Source organism: Corvus hawaiiensis, chromosome 19, assembly GCF_020740725.1.
Source record: "Corvus hawaiiensis isolate bCorHaw1 chromosome 19, bCorHaw1.pri.cur, whole genome shotgun sequence".
Lineage (NCBI taxonomy): Eukaryota > Metazoa > Chordata > Aves > Passeriformes > Corvidae > Corvus > Corvus hawaiiensis.
In genome coordinates this window covers 4,131,150-4,148,709 of record NC_063231.1, presented here as the reverse complement: position 1 = coordinate 4,148,709, position 17,560 = coordinate 4,131,150, and the positions used below count along the sequence as shown (strand labels likewise).

The window sequence follows — 17,560 nt, the reverse complement described above, 5'->3', positions numbered from 1 at the left end:
TGCTCACAGACAGCACTGACATTGTAATCACCACAATTAAGGACTCAGTGGAAGACCACAATGGAGTTTGCTTTCATGCGCCATCACCGTTTGAGATCATTTAACATGTTGTGTAACTGCCCAGCTACAACACAGGAGTCATACACGTGGATTAAATTCAATTAATTTCTGTGCTGTGAAAGAAACAGAAACAAACCAGCCAGTCCCCACGTGAGCCGCAAGTCCTGCTGTAACAAGCCTCTAAGTGCTGACTCTGACCATGGGGGTGATGTTACTCCTCCAACATCTGATTACAGAAATGGAGGTGATAAATGGGGCAGAAGGCAGGCAGAACATTCATTCAAGGAGAAGTTTTCCTTCTCTTAACCTGCCATACAACATTCTTTGATCATTGTTTTTATCTGCACATCAGAACCTTAAATTCAGCATACTCAATATTCATCAACGTCAACAGAAAGTGAAAGGGAGCAGAAAGTAAAATGGCACTTCTACAAACTCCTGGGTGATTACAGTGGGGGAAAGTGGGGAGGGCTGAATGAGCACCCCAGTATTTCTCAAAACAAAAAGTTGTAACTACCTCATGCAAAACATCCCAAAAATTACTGCAAGATTTCAACTTACTAAAGAAGTTTCCACCCACACAGAGAGATGTAAAATTTACTTTTATGCTCATTTTCTTCAGTGCCACAATTTCCCACAGTAGACAGCATACACTTTCTTAGGTGCCACAGTAACAGTGATATCTGTTTTGCTTACTCCAACATCTAGCTCCATTTTCACTACAAACCCTGAAAAACCTCAATAAATTAGCATTTCTTTTATGTTCAGGAAAGATTAAGTCATCCATCTTTGCTCAGCTCCAAAGCAGATTATGTCTTTTATTAATAGAAATGCCTATACCAGGACATACTCTTTGAAGAAGCTTTATGGTTGTTTTTTTTCTTACAGTGGGTTATACATGACTCCCATATAGAAAATACAATGCATGAGGAAGTGTTTTCTATAAGCCATCAAACTCTGCACAGCAGGCCTGATGTAGGTTTGAACACAACCCGTCTCCTTCCTAGAAATGATTTAGCCAAGACATCTTTGAGCAGACAGCAACTAATTTTCAACCAGGAACTCCAGCTGGACTTACTGAAGCACAAGAACATCACGTGAGTTGCCCAAAGCCACTGTGTGCAGGAACTGGAATACCCATATGGCCCACAGATCTCTGGAGCAACTCCCACCTGCCCCCGATCAGATCTCCAAGCTATTTCTAGCTCAGACAAAGTCTGGAGCCTGCAGCCACGCAAACACACAGATGGGAATTTGCTGCCTCAGAAGTTTCTTGCCTTCTTCTGGAAGGCCGTTCAGCCAACACCGCACCAGCTGACACAGAGAGAAAGGGCTGACTGGAGAGTGGGTCATTATAGGAAGCTTAGTCACATGAGCCCTTCTACTAACTCTAATAAGCTTTCTATTTTCAGTAGAAAGGTTGGAAACTTATGGGTACACGTGGTACCCAGGAAGGAAGGTCAGACTGCACCTGACATTTTTTTTAACAGCCTGCTTGAGATGGAACTGTGATGAAAACAAGGAGTGATTTACTCATCATACTCTTGACTTCCCTGTGCCAAATAATAAGTAAAAACCCCTCCTGCTTTTCTGACCCCTACCATGTGCCCAGGCTTTCCACTTCAAACAAATGGATTAGCTGTACAATCTGCCAAACACACAATTCTCACACCCTGTAGTGCCTCCCCTGCTCACCCATAACCCAACAGATGTGCAAACACAGCACAACCACCAGGTTATCAGCAACCAAAGAACCAAGTCTAGGTTTAAGTATTTGGGGTTTTATTTTCAGACAACAGCTGGGATGAAAGAGACAGCACATTACTACGAACCGTCCTTGTACATAAAATTTTAGTTTTCTAACTTCTAAGGATGAACTTTCTTCTTTGCACTGGATTTTCAAGTTATTTTGTTACAGAGAAACACTGTATGGCTGAGAGTAAAATGTTAATGCTTCACGAAATGACGATTCTTTATTAATGAATCTGAAAATCTGTGGCAGCTGTAGGAATTTTATTAACAGTGTTAAAGGAGGTAACAACACCACCTGCCTTCTCACGTCAGCGATCTTCAGTTGTATCACTTAGCTTAAACACTGAGAAGGTTATCCAAGAAGCCCCAAAAGTCATTCCAAAGTTCCTGCACTTTAAGAACAATTTCATCAGAAATACCTCCACCTCTCTTTTTGCAAAAACAAATTGGAACAAAAGATTCACAGCCCATGGAAACAGTTTTGCAACGCACCCAAACAGAGAAGTTGTGTTACCATAACGCGCTAGCAACAGATAAATTTTCCCAAACTACTGAAGCAACCATGGATTTCCTTGTGTAGGAGAGGAGTGACTGTAGGATGGGTCTTTTCTGGACTAGCAAAGTTGTTAAAATAAGAAATTTAGTAGTTCTGGGAGGACAATGACCATAGTCATATGCCAGTGTGCAGCTGCTGGCCATTTATACTGATCCTGTGATCTCCATTTATAAAGGTCAGCTGTTGCTCCACACTCACAGCTGAAATCAGGAGAACGTGCCTGGCCATCGGGCTGGGAACCACCCTGAACACGGAGCTGCTCCGAGGGTTGGGCAGAACAGCTTTTCTAGCTCAGGTCACAGCTGTAACCCAAAACTGCTGCCACTGCTCTGGCCCTCGGGAACAGTCGGCTCCGTGGGACATGGCCACCTACAAAATACAGTTTCAAAAGCCAGTTTGATTTTCCTCTTTCCTGACACTGGGCTCCAAATTTTTTATTCAAACTGCAGTTCAACAGAATAATTCATGTAAGAACTGCACAATTGGGCCTTGTAGGTACCAACTTTTTTGTGTTACTTAGTCACAGGTCTCAGGTGTGTTACACCACAACCTGAGAGGAGAGGAGAGGGGGAATTGCAAAAGATCCTTATGAAGGTCCCAGAGGGGTGGGGACACAGACAAGCTGTGTGGGTAGAAATAAACTAAAATCATTACTTACGATACTTTCAAATACATAAATAATCGAATCAGCAAAAGCCACCTTCACAATACAAGCCCAACCTAAAGTTTCTTAGTGATATTAACAGGTTAATATTCATTATTATTAAATTATATAATCAAATGCTTTAGCACCGAAATTTTTTCAAGACTGTTGATCACTCAAATCACACTAATTATATTAGCATCCCTCTTATTGCCACTATTTTCTAATACTTCAATAGTATTTTGCTTCATAAATGAGGGAAAAATATAATGCATTTTTTGAGCTTCATTCACAGGGAATCCAAAGACACAGCAAGGTCTGAGGTAGAAGAAGCAACCATCACCTTAACTGGAAAACACATTTCTCTGCCAGAGGCCACTATCAAACATGAAATCCCTTGGATGGTACTCAGGAATAGCAGGCTGATAAAAAGCCTACTCTTTCTGTACAGCTGTGGCTCAAAAGCTCCATTTCTCCAGCAGGCACTGCCACTGTGTTCTAAAAGTTCTTTCCAATGGAAAGGGTAAATTTATCATTTCCACTTTAGCTGTTACTTAAAACCTTTCATACCAGCCAGTGCAACACAAGGGAATGCATAGTTGAAAGGCCAAGAAGGAAGTTAGAAAAGACTAATGGATTAAAAAAGGGGAAAAAATGTGGGCAGAGAAAAAAAAAAATATATAAGGAAGCCAGAGAACTGAAAACTAAGGGAATAGGCAGATACAAAAACATGCAATGAAGATGCAGAGGTTTTGTGCATTTTCTGGTTCAAGGATTTGACTGAAGTAAGTATAGAAACCTACAGAAGCACACAATAACCAGCACAACAGCCATTTACTTTTTCCCACCGCCAAAGAACGATTTTGTGGGGGACAATAACCATGTTCATGTATTTCAGCAATTGCTATGGGGAATTTTCCACTAGGTTTCAAAACCTGGGAAATGTAAACTTCTCAAACAACATTTACATGGGGGAGAATGTACACATACTTGTACAAAAATAGCTTGACAGCAGTTTGGCAGAATCCCAACTCCTTGAGCCTCATAAAGGGATCTTACTCAGAGCATTTATCATAACTGCATGACAGCAGTCCAGACCAGAACACGAGACCAACAAGTTCTGAAGAGAACATCTTTATGCAAGAGCATCAAGTTTGATTTTCCTATATTCACCTAAGTTTTGTTACAGATTAAGTCTTTAGCTGCCTTTTCAGAGGATCTAAGCTGTCCAGTACTCATTGTGACACGTGTAAATAGAAAACAGTTGTATGAAGTGGGAATAACAACTTGCAATCTGCTAAATCATATTACATTATGTTCCTACTACAATATGGGCACCAAGCTGGTGTTTAAAACTCTTGAAGCATTAACATATTAAAGACAATTACTTTGTGTGTTACGAGCACAAGAAATACTCATCAGGTCATAAAAACCATTAATCTACATTTATACAGACTTCTAGGCACTGTTCATTTCTTGGCTACAGCCATTTTCATAAGATGTATCTCTTCGATAAAAGCATTAAAATACAGTTTAAAGGTTCCTGACTAAGAGCTGACATCTCAGAGACAGCCTAGCACCAGCCAATAATGAACATCAGGATCTTTACCAGCTTTCAAGTATCAAGGAAGGGTCTTGGCACCAAATAACAAGGACTGAACTGAAAGTTTGTCAAGATTTGTACATGCGAGCAGCAGGTTGGGCAGTTGGGCAGACAGGAGTGTTCAGTCTGAATTCACTACAGCAAATAATAAGCACAACTCATATCATTCAAGACAAAAGGGAACTCCAAGGTAGAATAAGGACTAGACATGCAATTGCCCCCTTTATGCAACAAAAGTAGAACTTCATATTCTGTTTCTCTAACTTTTCAGTTACCTAAAGACACATGAAATTAGCCATCAATACATTACAGATTCTACAGTATATACCCATCTGAATTTAAATTCATGCAACCTTTGTGCTGTTACAATTGGAGATGCGCCTTCAAAAAGCTCAATTTAATATTTCCACAAATACTCTGACAAGCAAGTGATATCAAGTGAAGGTTACACCACTGTCACTCAGAAACACTTCTGCTGCACATCAGAAACTAGTTGATGTTTTATTGTTCAGAATTCTGCAATTGGGAAAATATTTTAGTTCATCGCAGACAGAGATTAGGAGAGGCAGGACAGGGACCAGAAGCACTAAAGGAACTGAGGGGTTGGATGGATCACAGCTGGACAGGAAGCAATGTGACACAAAGTGACAGCAACTTACAATATCTCAACAAGTGGAGATGGGAAGAGAGCAGGAAGGACAAACTTTCATTTAAAACCCAGCTCTCAGACATGTTTAGCTGAACTGTAATTCCTCTGCCCATTCCAATTAGCTCATGTTTAAGGGGGACCCATACGCCCTCCAACTCTCTATGCTCTACTTGAACACAATGCTTTTGTCTCTGCTTGGACTGAACAGACCAGACAGACAAATCACTGCCTAGACAGTAAAATGTCCCAGAAACAAAATACATCTCTCAAGATGCAGCTTCAAGCACAAATGTTATTTTACACACTAAACTTTGACACTACTTGCTCTCAGTACTTCAGCTGGATCGTTTCAATCTATCAGCAAAGCCATTTGCCATTTTACTTTTGAAGAAATTCCATTTTCTACTAATCCCTAAAGACAATGAAGTCTTATATATTCTTGGATACTAAACCATTTGTGCCCCTGCCAAAGTGAGTTGACCCTAAAAAAATATTTACAAATGGGGACAGTTCAGCTCCTTTACACCATCAGGATAAATCCAGTTTATTCCTTCTACCCAAAATAATGCACATAGACACATACACACAAAATGCCATGACCTCACCTTCAGTATTTCAGGTTCTTTGATGTCAAGAGCTCCTGTATTCCAGCGCTTTTTCATGCTTTTATGCAATTTGAGATACTCATGAGTACGTGGAGTAAGAAGCCAAATCACACAGACAGCTACCATAAATCCAAGGGCCATTCCAAGTAAGAGTCCACTTACATAGCCAGGGAGAGGGATAATAAAGTAAGCATAGACTAAGAGTGTTAATAAGTATAAAGTTTTCACTGGTATTTTAGGCTGTTGCACATCCAGATTATTTTCATCTTCACTACTGAGCATAGTAACAGTTTCCTCAGTAATCTCAGGATCGACCACAGTTTCAGCTGGTTTATCGGTTTTGCTTTCCTCCTCTAGCAAGAAAAAGTCTTCAGAATACAGTTCACAAAACTCCTCATCCTCCCTGCTCACTAGTGCAGACAACGAACATTTTTCAAGTACAAGTGAAGGTTTTGACCCCACATCCTTTGTGCTTGCAGACTGAGAGCTTTTGGTCTCAATCTCTTTTAAATGCTCTTCTGCCCCTCTTGACTGATCACTCTTAGTCAGGTTAAAGTCACTCCCAGAGAAGTCCCCTTCCGAATCACACTCCTCTTCCTTAATGCTGTAGTTGTTATTGCTTTCCAAATGGCCATTCAAACTGGAAAGGTTTGAGAGTTCTGAAGCACTTGAAGATAAGGCTTTGGGCCTGTGGCTACTGCTTTCATCACCCATTATTTTACTGAGCAGCTGAAGAGGTTCACAGATTACCTCAGAAAGGCGTCTTTTCGTATCTTCAATTTTAGCCTCCATTTCAGGTACTTTAAAAAAGGAACGCGTGTCAGAGGGGGATGTTAATGGAGAGGAGGGGGCAGTTTTAGAATCACCACCTGTAGCTCGAGGCTGAGTGAACTGTTTGAACAGATGCAAGTTCAGTTTCGAGTCAGGTGGCCTGTAAGACACAGCTTCAGACTCTTGTTTAGAAGTGTCTGTAGACAGAGATTTCACCAAGGTTTTCATTAACTGTCTATGTCGCATCGGTGGGGTGGGTTCTTTTGGTTCCACTTCTGTTGAAAAGGACTTGACTAACCCCTTAAAAGGCTTTGAACTAGAAACTGTGGATGATCCGCTAGAGCAGGCAACTGATCTGGACGGGGATGAGGATGGGGAAGATGACAGGCTGGATTTCTGCTCCACAGGTGGTGCTGCTGCACCTGATGCGCCAACTGTGTGACATGAGTGTGACGATGGAGACAGGACTGGTGGCACTGCACTGAGTATTTGGGATAGGGAAGGAGAGTCCAACAGCTTTACAGTTTCTGCAGTTGGCAGAACTGCAGGTGATGAGGACAGCAGTGATGCAGAGTTGGCCATGTTAAGCGAGGTAGCTGGACCAGAAAAGTCATGGCCAGTATGCTCAAAGCAGAGGTCTTCCTTGGCTTCAAGTGCTGTTACAATGCTTTGGTCATCTAGCTCCTCATCAAGAAATTCTTTAAACTCCTCTTCCTCCTCTTCTTCCTCCTTCCCAAATGCAGAGAAATGAATAGTGATGGTTTCTCGGGAGACAGATCGTTGGACCTGCACTTTTGGTGTTGACTGCTTTGAGGACATTTCACCAGTTTTCTCTGCATGGCTACTGTTCCGACTTGTCATTGCAGGTTCCAGAGATGTGTCAGAGTCTGGGAAGAACACATAACACCACGTTAAATGCATTTTCCCCCCATTCAAATGCCCTTATTTTCAAGCATTAAGCCAAACACAATTTTACGCAGAAAAAAATCCCAAACCAACTCACATGCTCAAATTTACAGATCTAGGTTACTGCATGCTACATATTTCCACACACCACAAAAATGGCAATACTAAAAAACACCATGCTGTTAAAATTATCTTCAAGTGCCCTGAAATTACAGTTCATCTCTGAAGCATCACCTTTCTAGTCTCCCTCTGCCAGATATACCTCTGAGTTCCAGAAGCCCCATCCCACCTCAACACACTAAAATTCTTCACTCCTAACTCTCACTCCCTTCTACATGCAATGATTTATACCTTATAAATAAAGAAAATTTGAAACTCAAAGCAAGGTCAGAAATATGTAAAGGTCATCGTGTGGGGAGCATGTTATTTAAGCATTTTATTGACCCATGAAAGTTAGTTTAGCATATATTTACACAGAGAGGAAATAGCATGCATTTAAACCAAGGCGCTGGTGACCATACACAGAGATGGACCAGGAATTACAGGGTTAGCTCTGCCTCTCCAACTGCGAGGCAGCACTTTATCTCCACTGCCAAGACAGCAAGTTTACCACTTCAGTAACTGAGTTATTTTTCAGAAGCTGTTAAAATGCTCTAATCAAACTGTCAAGCTGAATTAATGTGAGGCCTTTGCTGACGTTTAAAGAGCAGTTCAGAAGAATGATTATGTGGTGGTGAAGAAACTGCACTTCACAACAGTTGTGATATCAGATTGTATTATCCAGTAAGCCAGTGCCACCTGTTCCATATCATCATCCTACTAAAGGTTGCAGCCCTTTCTACTTCCTAGCAGAGCTGTTCATGTAAACACTTTTTAACCTGTCAGTAAACTAAGCTGGGTTAAACATTTTAAAACAGCAGATCTTTGCTACACTGCTTATTCAGAGCAAGTATCTGTCCACAACTTCCTACACACTACAGCTGTCCATTTTATGGCTCCTAAATTGTTGACCATTCCTTGCTTCTTCCAGCATTTGTGAGCTTCCCAATCAGGCTGTACAGAAGGAGCTGGATGTTAACCTGCTTCATCCAAAGCCTTCAGAAATTTCAATTTCAGGGTTTGTTGTCTTTTTTTTTTTTTTTTTTTTTTAAAGTTTCATTTCTGCTGCATATGACAGGGAGCCAGTTTGGGTTCAAAGAACCAAAAGAAACATTCAGCCCCTGGTCAAGCTTTCACTTGACATCTCACCCTTGTTCTAACAACCACTTAGGAGACAAAAATTCTTCCTAAAGATCAATTCTGACTTCAGCTTTTACCACAGAACAGTTTTCTTCTGCCCTCTCCAAAATCCATCTGACACATCCAAGTAGCAGCATTAACAGAGAACTCCCTTCAATGATGGAGATGTGCCTCCAGCCCACCTTGGGCTCAGCAGGTTGTTACCTTTCCTATTACATCTGTGGATCAAGTAGTTATTTACCCAAATATTAAGAGCTCTCAGTTATCTGAAGTTTATATAGACACTTATCAGCCACCTGTATGTATAACTTGGTGAGCGTTAAAGTTGGTAAGAAATTTGGTCTCTCATTTCCTTGTTGAATTAGCACACCCGGAAACCACCAGCCGACAGCATCCATGCTACAGACAACATTCCGTTTCACATAGTTCACACTGCAAATTACGAGACTTTCTGGACAAACACCCTCAAATTTATTTTGGAGAGGGGAAAAAAGTACTATTGTACAAGATACGTATCCAACCTCACTTCCATAGTGCTGGGCCATCAGCTACCACACCTTTAATATTTTGGCCCAGTTGTGAAATTGCAAAACTAACAAACCAAAATTTGAAAGTCCAAAAATCCTACACATTTTCCAGGTCACTGAGCCATCACACCTCTATACACTAAGGAAGGAAAAAACAAACAAAAATCAAAACCCCACAAATATAGTAACAAAATCCCCCTTGTACACAATGCTGTTGGCAACAGTTTGACCCTTTCTCTTCTGCTGTTCAGCATTAACCATTTATCAGTAATCCAGGAAAGCAGGAGAAAAAGATTAGTTATTCCCCCCAACAGCAAATAGCATTTTCACTGTGGCATTTTGTATCAGCTAGAACTTCAGGGGTCTGGGTAGCTCTTTAGCACACTGTGTTTACACTGAACATTAATTAGCTCATGTTTAAACACCAGTTGCCATGCTGTGCTAATGCAGTGCTAATGACTTGAAACAGATGAACTTTACTTGCACACACCAAATGTACTGAAAAGAGATTTTACTGCTTACTGAACAAGCAAGATTTTCTTAATATCTTTATTAACTTGTTAACACAGAAAGGAAGGAAATTCTTGATTAGCCAGTATTTGCCTACCTCAAGCACATTACTATACCGTGAATTATGTCACAGGTTTCCAATCCATTCCTGAACACAATCTGTTTTATTGTGAAGGATTTTGGCTTTTGTTTTGCTTTTTCTTCCCAAAGTAGATGCTGAGAAGCTTTTCCTTGACATCTCTTTCAGTAGGTGTTAGGTTTTGATAAAGCTATTACATCAGGTTCTTGAAACATACATTTTTACCCCTTAAATCATTTTAACATATTCACTTCTTACTCATTTCTGGCTACATTTTCCTCACTTACTTCTTTCCCCTACTCCTCAGCTCCTCTCCCAGCTGTTTGAAGACCTGATGCCTCACCATCTGAAGTGGCACAATTCCAGACTGATTGTTTGCAGATTCTATTGGTACTTGCAGAAACACAGGTTTTCACTGATCCTTCTTTTTGAAGGCCACACTGCTCGCCCTTCTCTGTCTGCCTCTTCAGGGTTTTTCTGGTGCTGATTCTGAAGATGCGAGGTATCAGTTTTATTTATGTGGCAGGCAGATCTGAGTAACAGCCTTACATCATCAGGCTTCAAATGATTCAAAGCATGAACTTTTACCCGGAAGGGAAGAAGGCTGCTCAGAAAACAACTCCTTTCCCCCAAAGGTTTGAACTTTGGATGCTGTTGCAGAGTGGAATGAGAGAGCTGCCAACCAATGGCTGCCATTTCCACTTCTGACCTCAAGGCACTGCATCCTCATCTCCCACAGAACAGCAGTTTACAATCCTCACCTACAGGCATTGCTTTTAAAGCTCCAACAACAGGAAACACTGAGCCAGGCAAACAGGGAAAGCAGCTGCCTGGGACAGACAACATTCTTCACCCAGCCCTTTCCTATGAGCAGGGAGGCAGCAATGCTGGAGGGTGTTTTTGCCTGGGTGACAGCACGTCTCCACCACGCTGTGATGCACCTGGTGACTAACAGGGACATCCAGGGAGAGGCCAAGTGTGAGTTAGGCCATGACACCTTTTGTGAGTGTCACTGCAGTAACTGCTCTTTCCCAGGAATGACTAATTGGGAGTTCACAGGAACTGCACCCAGCAATCTGCCCTTCTGCCCAGCAGCATAAACACCCTTCTCTTCCTTTCCCCTGCAGGGGACAAACACACCCCACCCTTCCTCAGCTGAGCCTCAGAAGGCACCTGTTCACAGCACTGAGAAAACACACAGTCCATCCAAGAGCCTTAGACAATTATACCACCAACTTTATAAAGCAAAGCAACTATTTTCACATTAACAATTCAGAAAGTGATTCAAACAACAAAGCAGCAAACTAGGAACTAACTTAAAAGGTCAACATTGCATATACCACACTTAGTCATAATCATTCATTTGGAGAAACAGGCTGGATTGGGTAACTAAATTCACATGCTTTGCAGCAGCCAACTACTCCAATCACATTGCTATTACTTATTGCAACATCTTCATGAGGGGGAAAGGCTATACAGTACATTGTACTAGCAAAATGCTTTCAGAAAAATGTGCAGCAAGGTTCAACACTTGTATTTTGGTTGCTACTAAACACAAGCCAAAAAAAGGGTTTTTCATAAAACAGAAATTCCTTTCCTCCTAACTAAAGGAAAAGCCTTACAGGTTATTAAACAGCACTGCAATACTTTCCCCTGTATCTGTCAGTTGCGCCAGAAGAACAGGCCTTAAATGCTGTTCAGGAAACAACTAATTTGATTACTGATAATGCTACAATTCAACTTCATGCAGATTGCCACTGCTGTTCAAAGAGAAAGATGTTTCTCACTGGTTATGCCTCTGCTTTCCCCAGTAATCCTTCTGGGCCAGACAGCTCCTGGTCTGGCAGATTGGGTTAAAAACCCAGTTGTCCTTTAAGATTCATGAGGCCTTTATCATTTTGGGTAACTTGACAGTCATTTTCAAGTGTCAGACTCAAAACAGGTAGACACTTCATACTTTAAATCTACCCTCCATTTGGCAGGAAGGAGAAGCAGTGTATTTGTTTTAGACAATCTCTGCAGCCTCCATGTGGAGTGACAGATTTTATATTCATAGCAACAGGACCCCACTAACACACTAAGGCCATGTTCCAAACCAGACCAGCAGCACATTAAATCTTTCCCGGAGTGGGAACACCTGCACAAGTCAATATGATCTGAAATTCATATCTGCTCTCAGAAGTTCTAGCTTCTGTTTGATTTACTAGAGATTCAACCAGCCTTCCAACACTGAGATATGTGGGAGAACTGCTGTAATTCTTTATACTTATTTAAAATAGGTAATAGAGCTCTCAGCATCAGAGAAAATTTTCTGTTAAGAGCATGAAGTCTTCATTTCAGGTCCTTCAAAATGAAGCAGGAGATTAGTGAAAAGTACTACTCTGCCACAAAAGTAGTCTAGAAAGCCAATTCCCATTTAGCCCAGAATGCCCTCCCTGAAGTAGAAAGCACAGCTGCTGGGACATTATCTGTCACACAAATTTCATTTCATTCAACAGATCTATACCATAAAAGACAAAAAAAAAAATGATACAAAACCCAAAATTCAACATTACTTCCTATCCCCATTCAGATTTCTAATTATGATCAATTAAATTCCCCTGGCATCTCCATGAGTTAATGTATTCCATAGTTAACATATATTGTTCCTTTTATATCCACTAGTCATTACTTTTAAATGAACTACATAGCCAGGGTTGGTAATTACTATCACACAATAGCCCTGTGAAACCTTCCTGTCAGGGATCCAGTTACCCAGCCAGGAGATAAGGCTTTAAAGCTCAGTTTCCATCAGGAACAAGAAGAAAGTTTTGTTTCACTTTCCAAGTTCATGCAACTGAATTTGAGATACAGAGTGGGGGGGAGGGGGGGGGGGGGGGGGGGGGGAAGAAGGGGAAGAAGAGGAACAAAACCCCAACAAAACCTGTTTTAAATCCAACAGCAGAAATGAAAAAGTTGATTATCAAGTACTATTAAAAGACTGTAGTCAAATGTGTTGAACAGAAACCAATCCCAGATTACGGCCAAAACTGATGGTGCCACCCACAATGGATCATAGTATACACACACAGCACATACCCCTGACAGAGTAACCCAGGTGAGCACAACTAAGCTGGCCAAGAACTAAAACACCTCCAGCGGGAGTCCTCTGAGCATCATTAAAAAAAAAAACCAATCCAGAAAGCTTTGTGCAAATGCTTTTAAATTCAGAACAATTTAAGTTAAATAATCAGCAATTAAGTATGTGTAGGGATACATAAAAAGAGGATCCTAGGCAAGATTTTAAAGTCTTGTCAAAGAGATGATACTTTTAATAAAAATTATAAACCTATCAAAAGACGAATAAGCGTAATTTTAAGTCCAGGACAGAAAGGTCAAGTAAAATTGCAATGGCAAATAAGGAGTCTTCAAAACTACGGAAATTCTGTTGCTGCTGCTGAGGTTCCCAAGCTTGTCTTTACACCACTTCAAAAATAATCAAGTAGAAATTGTTTAATGTTACCTAAGTGAGTGTATTCTATATTAATGTTTCCCCCAAAGACTTAAGATGTGGTCAGCTACCACATTAGTTTCTCTGCCTTTACTGATAAAAGAAGAGTTATTATTCTTACCTATTCTCCTTCTGTGACACACCATTTACCAAAAACTTTAAAAGCTGCACTACAATTTCATTTTAACAAACACAAAAAGCTAAGCAGTTAAAGGTTCTCCAGAAATTAAAAAAAAATTAATTTCTTCTTAATGATTTTCTGAAGGCTGAAGTGAAGCAGTATTTGTAAGAAATGGAACACTTTCCCTAACAGAAGAAATAAAAGAAGTTTTTAGGCAAAGCTCTGCTCTTTGGAACAGATTCAAACTGCACCAGAGTGTAATTATATTAAAGACATTTACTCCCAGTTGGCACAATGAGAACAAATAAAAATTCTAGTACACACGTAATACTTCCTCCATTCACATGTTCTCCTCCTATGAACTATATTCTTGTTTCTTTATCATTTGTAATTCCAAGGAACAAGTAGGACCTTTTCCTTCCAAAACACTCTACATTAAACAGTTCAAAGGGACCTTTTACTATTTCCCAGAACAAAATAAAATGATAACAAACCACCACCAAATCCCCCCCTCCCCCTCCATCACAGATTTTGGGGATTTAGTAATTTCCTATAACATATATTGCTGTCTTTAAAATTACATTAAAACATGTGTTTTTCCAAGTAGCTACTTGCTGGCATCAAAGTTACCCAAAAAACTAATTTGGCCATGAGTGAGAAGAGAAATGCCCCAGAAAAAGAAAAGTTTACAGACCTAGATCGGAAATTTCTGCAGCAAGGGATTCAGAAATAGACACATTAAAACAAGGGCAAACCCAGAGCCAGTGTAAAGCCAGCCTTTCTCACTTTTCTCAAACTGCTGTACTCTCTTCAGAGTCACCCTGGCAAGCCAAATGAGAGCAAAAAAACCCCAGCAACGGTCTTACAATTCTGAGCAATAAATACATAACAGCTGCATTTGCTCTCCTCTAAAAGGGAGAAGAGCCTACATCAGAATCCTCCAGTGCTGCACAAGTTCTGCATCTCAACAGAACACGTTGGATTTTTGTAATAAGAAAGCATCAAAAGCTTATGCATAAAAACTTACGTCCTGTGGAAAGCATAAATGGTGAGGTAAAACTGTGCAGAACTGTAACTCATTCTCTTATCTCGGTGGAAAAAAAAAAATCACCTCCTCATTAATCTGATAAAAGATTATCTAAAACCTCCATGGATTAGTCCACAGCTGAAAACTCTGCCCACATCTCAGATTAAAATAAAGGTCACCATAAAATCTTTAGGGGAAATTTTGACCATTGACTTAGAAAAAAGTATGTTTCCAAAATGAAGTAAAATAAGGTGTCCTGAATCCTAAATTTAAAAGGCCTTTTCAGAACTGTCTTGCAGGCTCATTTTGCCCAGTGCAAATACACATCAATAGGTAACAACTGAGCATTCAAGGACTTTTTACATTTACATGTATTTCCCTAACAAAAAAATTCCATCAATATTCAAAGTACCTGTCAAGGTAAAACAACCATCACATACCTTCATACGAAAAGGCATTAAAAATAAACTTGGTTTGTCCACATGAGGCTAAACTCAGATATACAGAGGAGCATCACCAATTAGTAACTCCAATTCTAGATCCCCATGTAAAATGCAGTTATGAGAGATTTTTTTAAAAAGGAATGGAATCTACAGATTTACCCATAGGTATCTAAAGACATGTTTTTTTCAGGTTTTTTTTTTTTTAATGATTGATCAAATGTCGTATTTCTTATGTACAGCCTTCATTTTAATTTCATGTTCTGCAGAGGATTAGCATGCAAGGTGCTTTATGGCTTTTTAACCTGACAGGACAAAACACAGTACATAATAATGGTTTCTTTAGGTCTCAAATGTTTTCAGAATTACAGAAGGGGATATTCTCCGGTATTATTAAATAGGACTAAAGCATTTAATACTTAGAAGTATTTTATTTTGGACCTAGAACACATCCCTAAGAAGCAATAACTCTTCAAATAAAATAAACTATTAGAAAAAAACAGATAAAGAGCTACAGACCCAGGCAGTTGGCACAAACCCAAACAAGAACAACCAATCAATGCAAAGCTATTTTCAGAAAGTTTAAATTGTCTAGGGAAAGGAGGAGGGCTACATCTATATTTATTACAAATAAAGTATTCATACCTAACTAGAAAGGCAGTTGTACTCAACACATGAAAATTAATTATCCTAAGGCACCTGAAGATACAGAGCAAGCTGAAAATACTAACACAGGGAACTGCTGTTAGAGAGCACATTGATTACAGCTGTTCACCTCCTTGCATCTCATCTACCCAGGGAAAAGTGTCTTTGATAAATGTGGAAAATGCATTTACAACAGAACAGGATTTCTCAGAAGCTCCTGTAAGCATAATCCCCAGAGGGTCCAAAGGACACAAAAGCTTAGAAAAAGGCCAATAAACAGGACTTCAAAACACATGTCTTTTCAGAGCTGCCAACAAGTTTGGGAAGTGGTGGGACAAAAGTAATTCAACCCAAAAGTCAGACTGTTCTGAAAAGTTTCTTTAAAATAATTGTTCCCAGCACCTAAGAGAGGCAGACCTGCCAATCACTCCATGCCATGCACTGAGTGCTCTCTCCTGTCACTGGATTCCATAAAAAATTTAATGGAGAAAGGTATTACCAGCATTTCCTGCTACCTGGAAACTGCAAAAGAAACATAAATCAGCACCACATGAATAGAGAAGCTCTTTGTGATCTCATGTTGGAAGAAAATGGACTAGAATTCCAGACTTCTCTGAAAGTCCTGTGTGGGTTATCATGTTATTTTAGTTTGCGTATTATTAGGAGGGTGAGAAAAATTTTGCTTTAACTTACCTGACTGAAGAGCAGTGTTCATAGAGCACTTGGAACAAGTAAGATCATAGAGAGTCACTAACACCTTAAAGCAGCAACAGCAAAGACTGAGAACCACATTAAAACAGCTCTAGAATCACACATATTCTAGCAAGAACTGTGCAGAGATCATAAACTACTACTGACAGCTTCTGTGCTTAAAATACTTTTAACTTCTAATTCATAGAAGAATCCATAGAAGGTTAACAAAACAAACTCTAAAGAATCCTTGTCCTAAGAATAGCCGGAAAATAAAATGTCAAATTTGGAACTAGAGAGTACCAGACATTTCTCTATCTGCTTAAGGCAACACTCCTCTCATTCAGATTTATGTTCAATTCAGATACCTAGAAACTAAAATGCAAAAGTTCAGCAGTACTGTGGCTTTTCAGCTGCAGGACACAGAGTGACGAGCACAGGAGAACATCCAAGACACTGAAATGGCGCCCAGATGGCCCCAAACAACCTAAATTTTTACCACACTAAGGACAAAGCATTTTGCTTATTAAAAAAAAAAAAAAAAACAAAAACCCAAGCAAACAGACAACACAGAAACACTGTCGACCTTCCATGAGCAAAGATATTAAGTGAGGCTGAGTTAAAACATTAGGACAGACTTCCCCAGCTTCCCAACTGACTGTCACGACGTAAGGGGTCTGGGGAGTTTTTCAGCTTGTCAAAAGCTTCTAGAGCCTTGCAACTATTATGTACATTTCAGTATCATCTCTCAATGATTAATTCTGAATTAAAGAATGGCTTAAGCATTTCATGATTAAAAATACTGGACTATGAGACAGACAAACACAAAAACACTCACTCAAGTGCACAGGGCTGAAGCAATTCCTAGTTATTCTATTACAGTACATTCAAATATTTCACAAAATCCACAAAAGCATTAAGGCAAAAAAAAGTATGTGGCAAAAGCATTCCCACGTGTGTTTTCATGTAAATACATTTTCTTATTTTTGCCATAGTATTTATAACTCTAAGCATTTCAAGGTGTAAACTTATGGACAAACGTTGGCAAGAATTTTCCCCGGACTTTGTTATTCAGAACATGAAAGAGGCCTTGCCACAAACAACACTGAAATCAAAGGCACCAGCTCCATCTGCATCCCCCTCTGTTTCTTGCATTACACACAGAAGAGAGCGGTACTTATGAATCAGTGAAATGTATTAAAGCTTTCTGGTGGTTTGGTTTTGGGCTGCTTTTTAGTTTTTTTCAG

The 17,560-nt window shown here is 39.9% G+C and overlaps 1 protein-coding gene across 6 annotated transcripts in view; it reads right to left on the bottom strand.

Annotated features, from left to right (window-relative positions):
- TEX2 (testis expressed 2) overlaps positions 1 to 17,560 on the bottom strand; it is a 45,332-nt gene that overhangs the window by 19,138 nt on the left and 8,634 nt on the right. For 5 of the 6 annotated variants that reach the window (XM_048323629.1, XM_048323626.1, XM_048323625.1 and 2 more), the window contains one exon: positions 5,869 to 7,526. In XM_048323629.1, coding sequence (XP_048179586.1) covers positions 5,869 to 7,500 — 1,632 coding nt within the window. In that variant the 5' untranslated portion in view covers positions 7,501 to 7,526. Of the gene's footprint in view, positions 1 to 5,868; positions 7,527 to 10,187; positions 10,421 to 17,560 lie in introns of those variants that run through there. The other variant, XM_048323628.1, reaches the window with a different exon arrangement.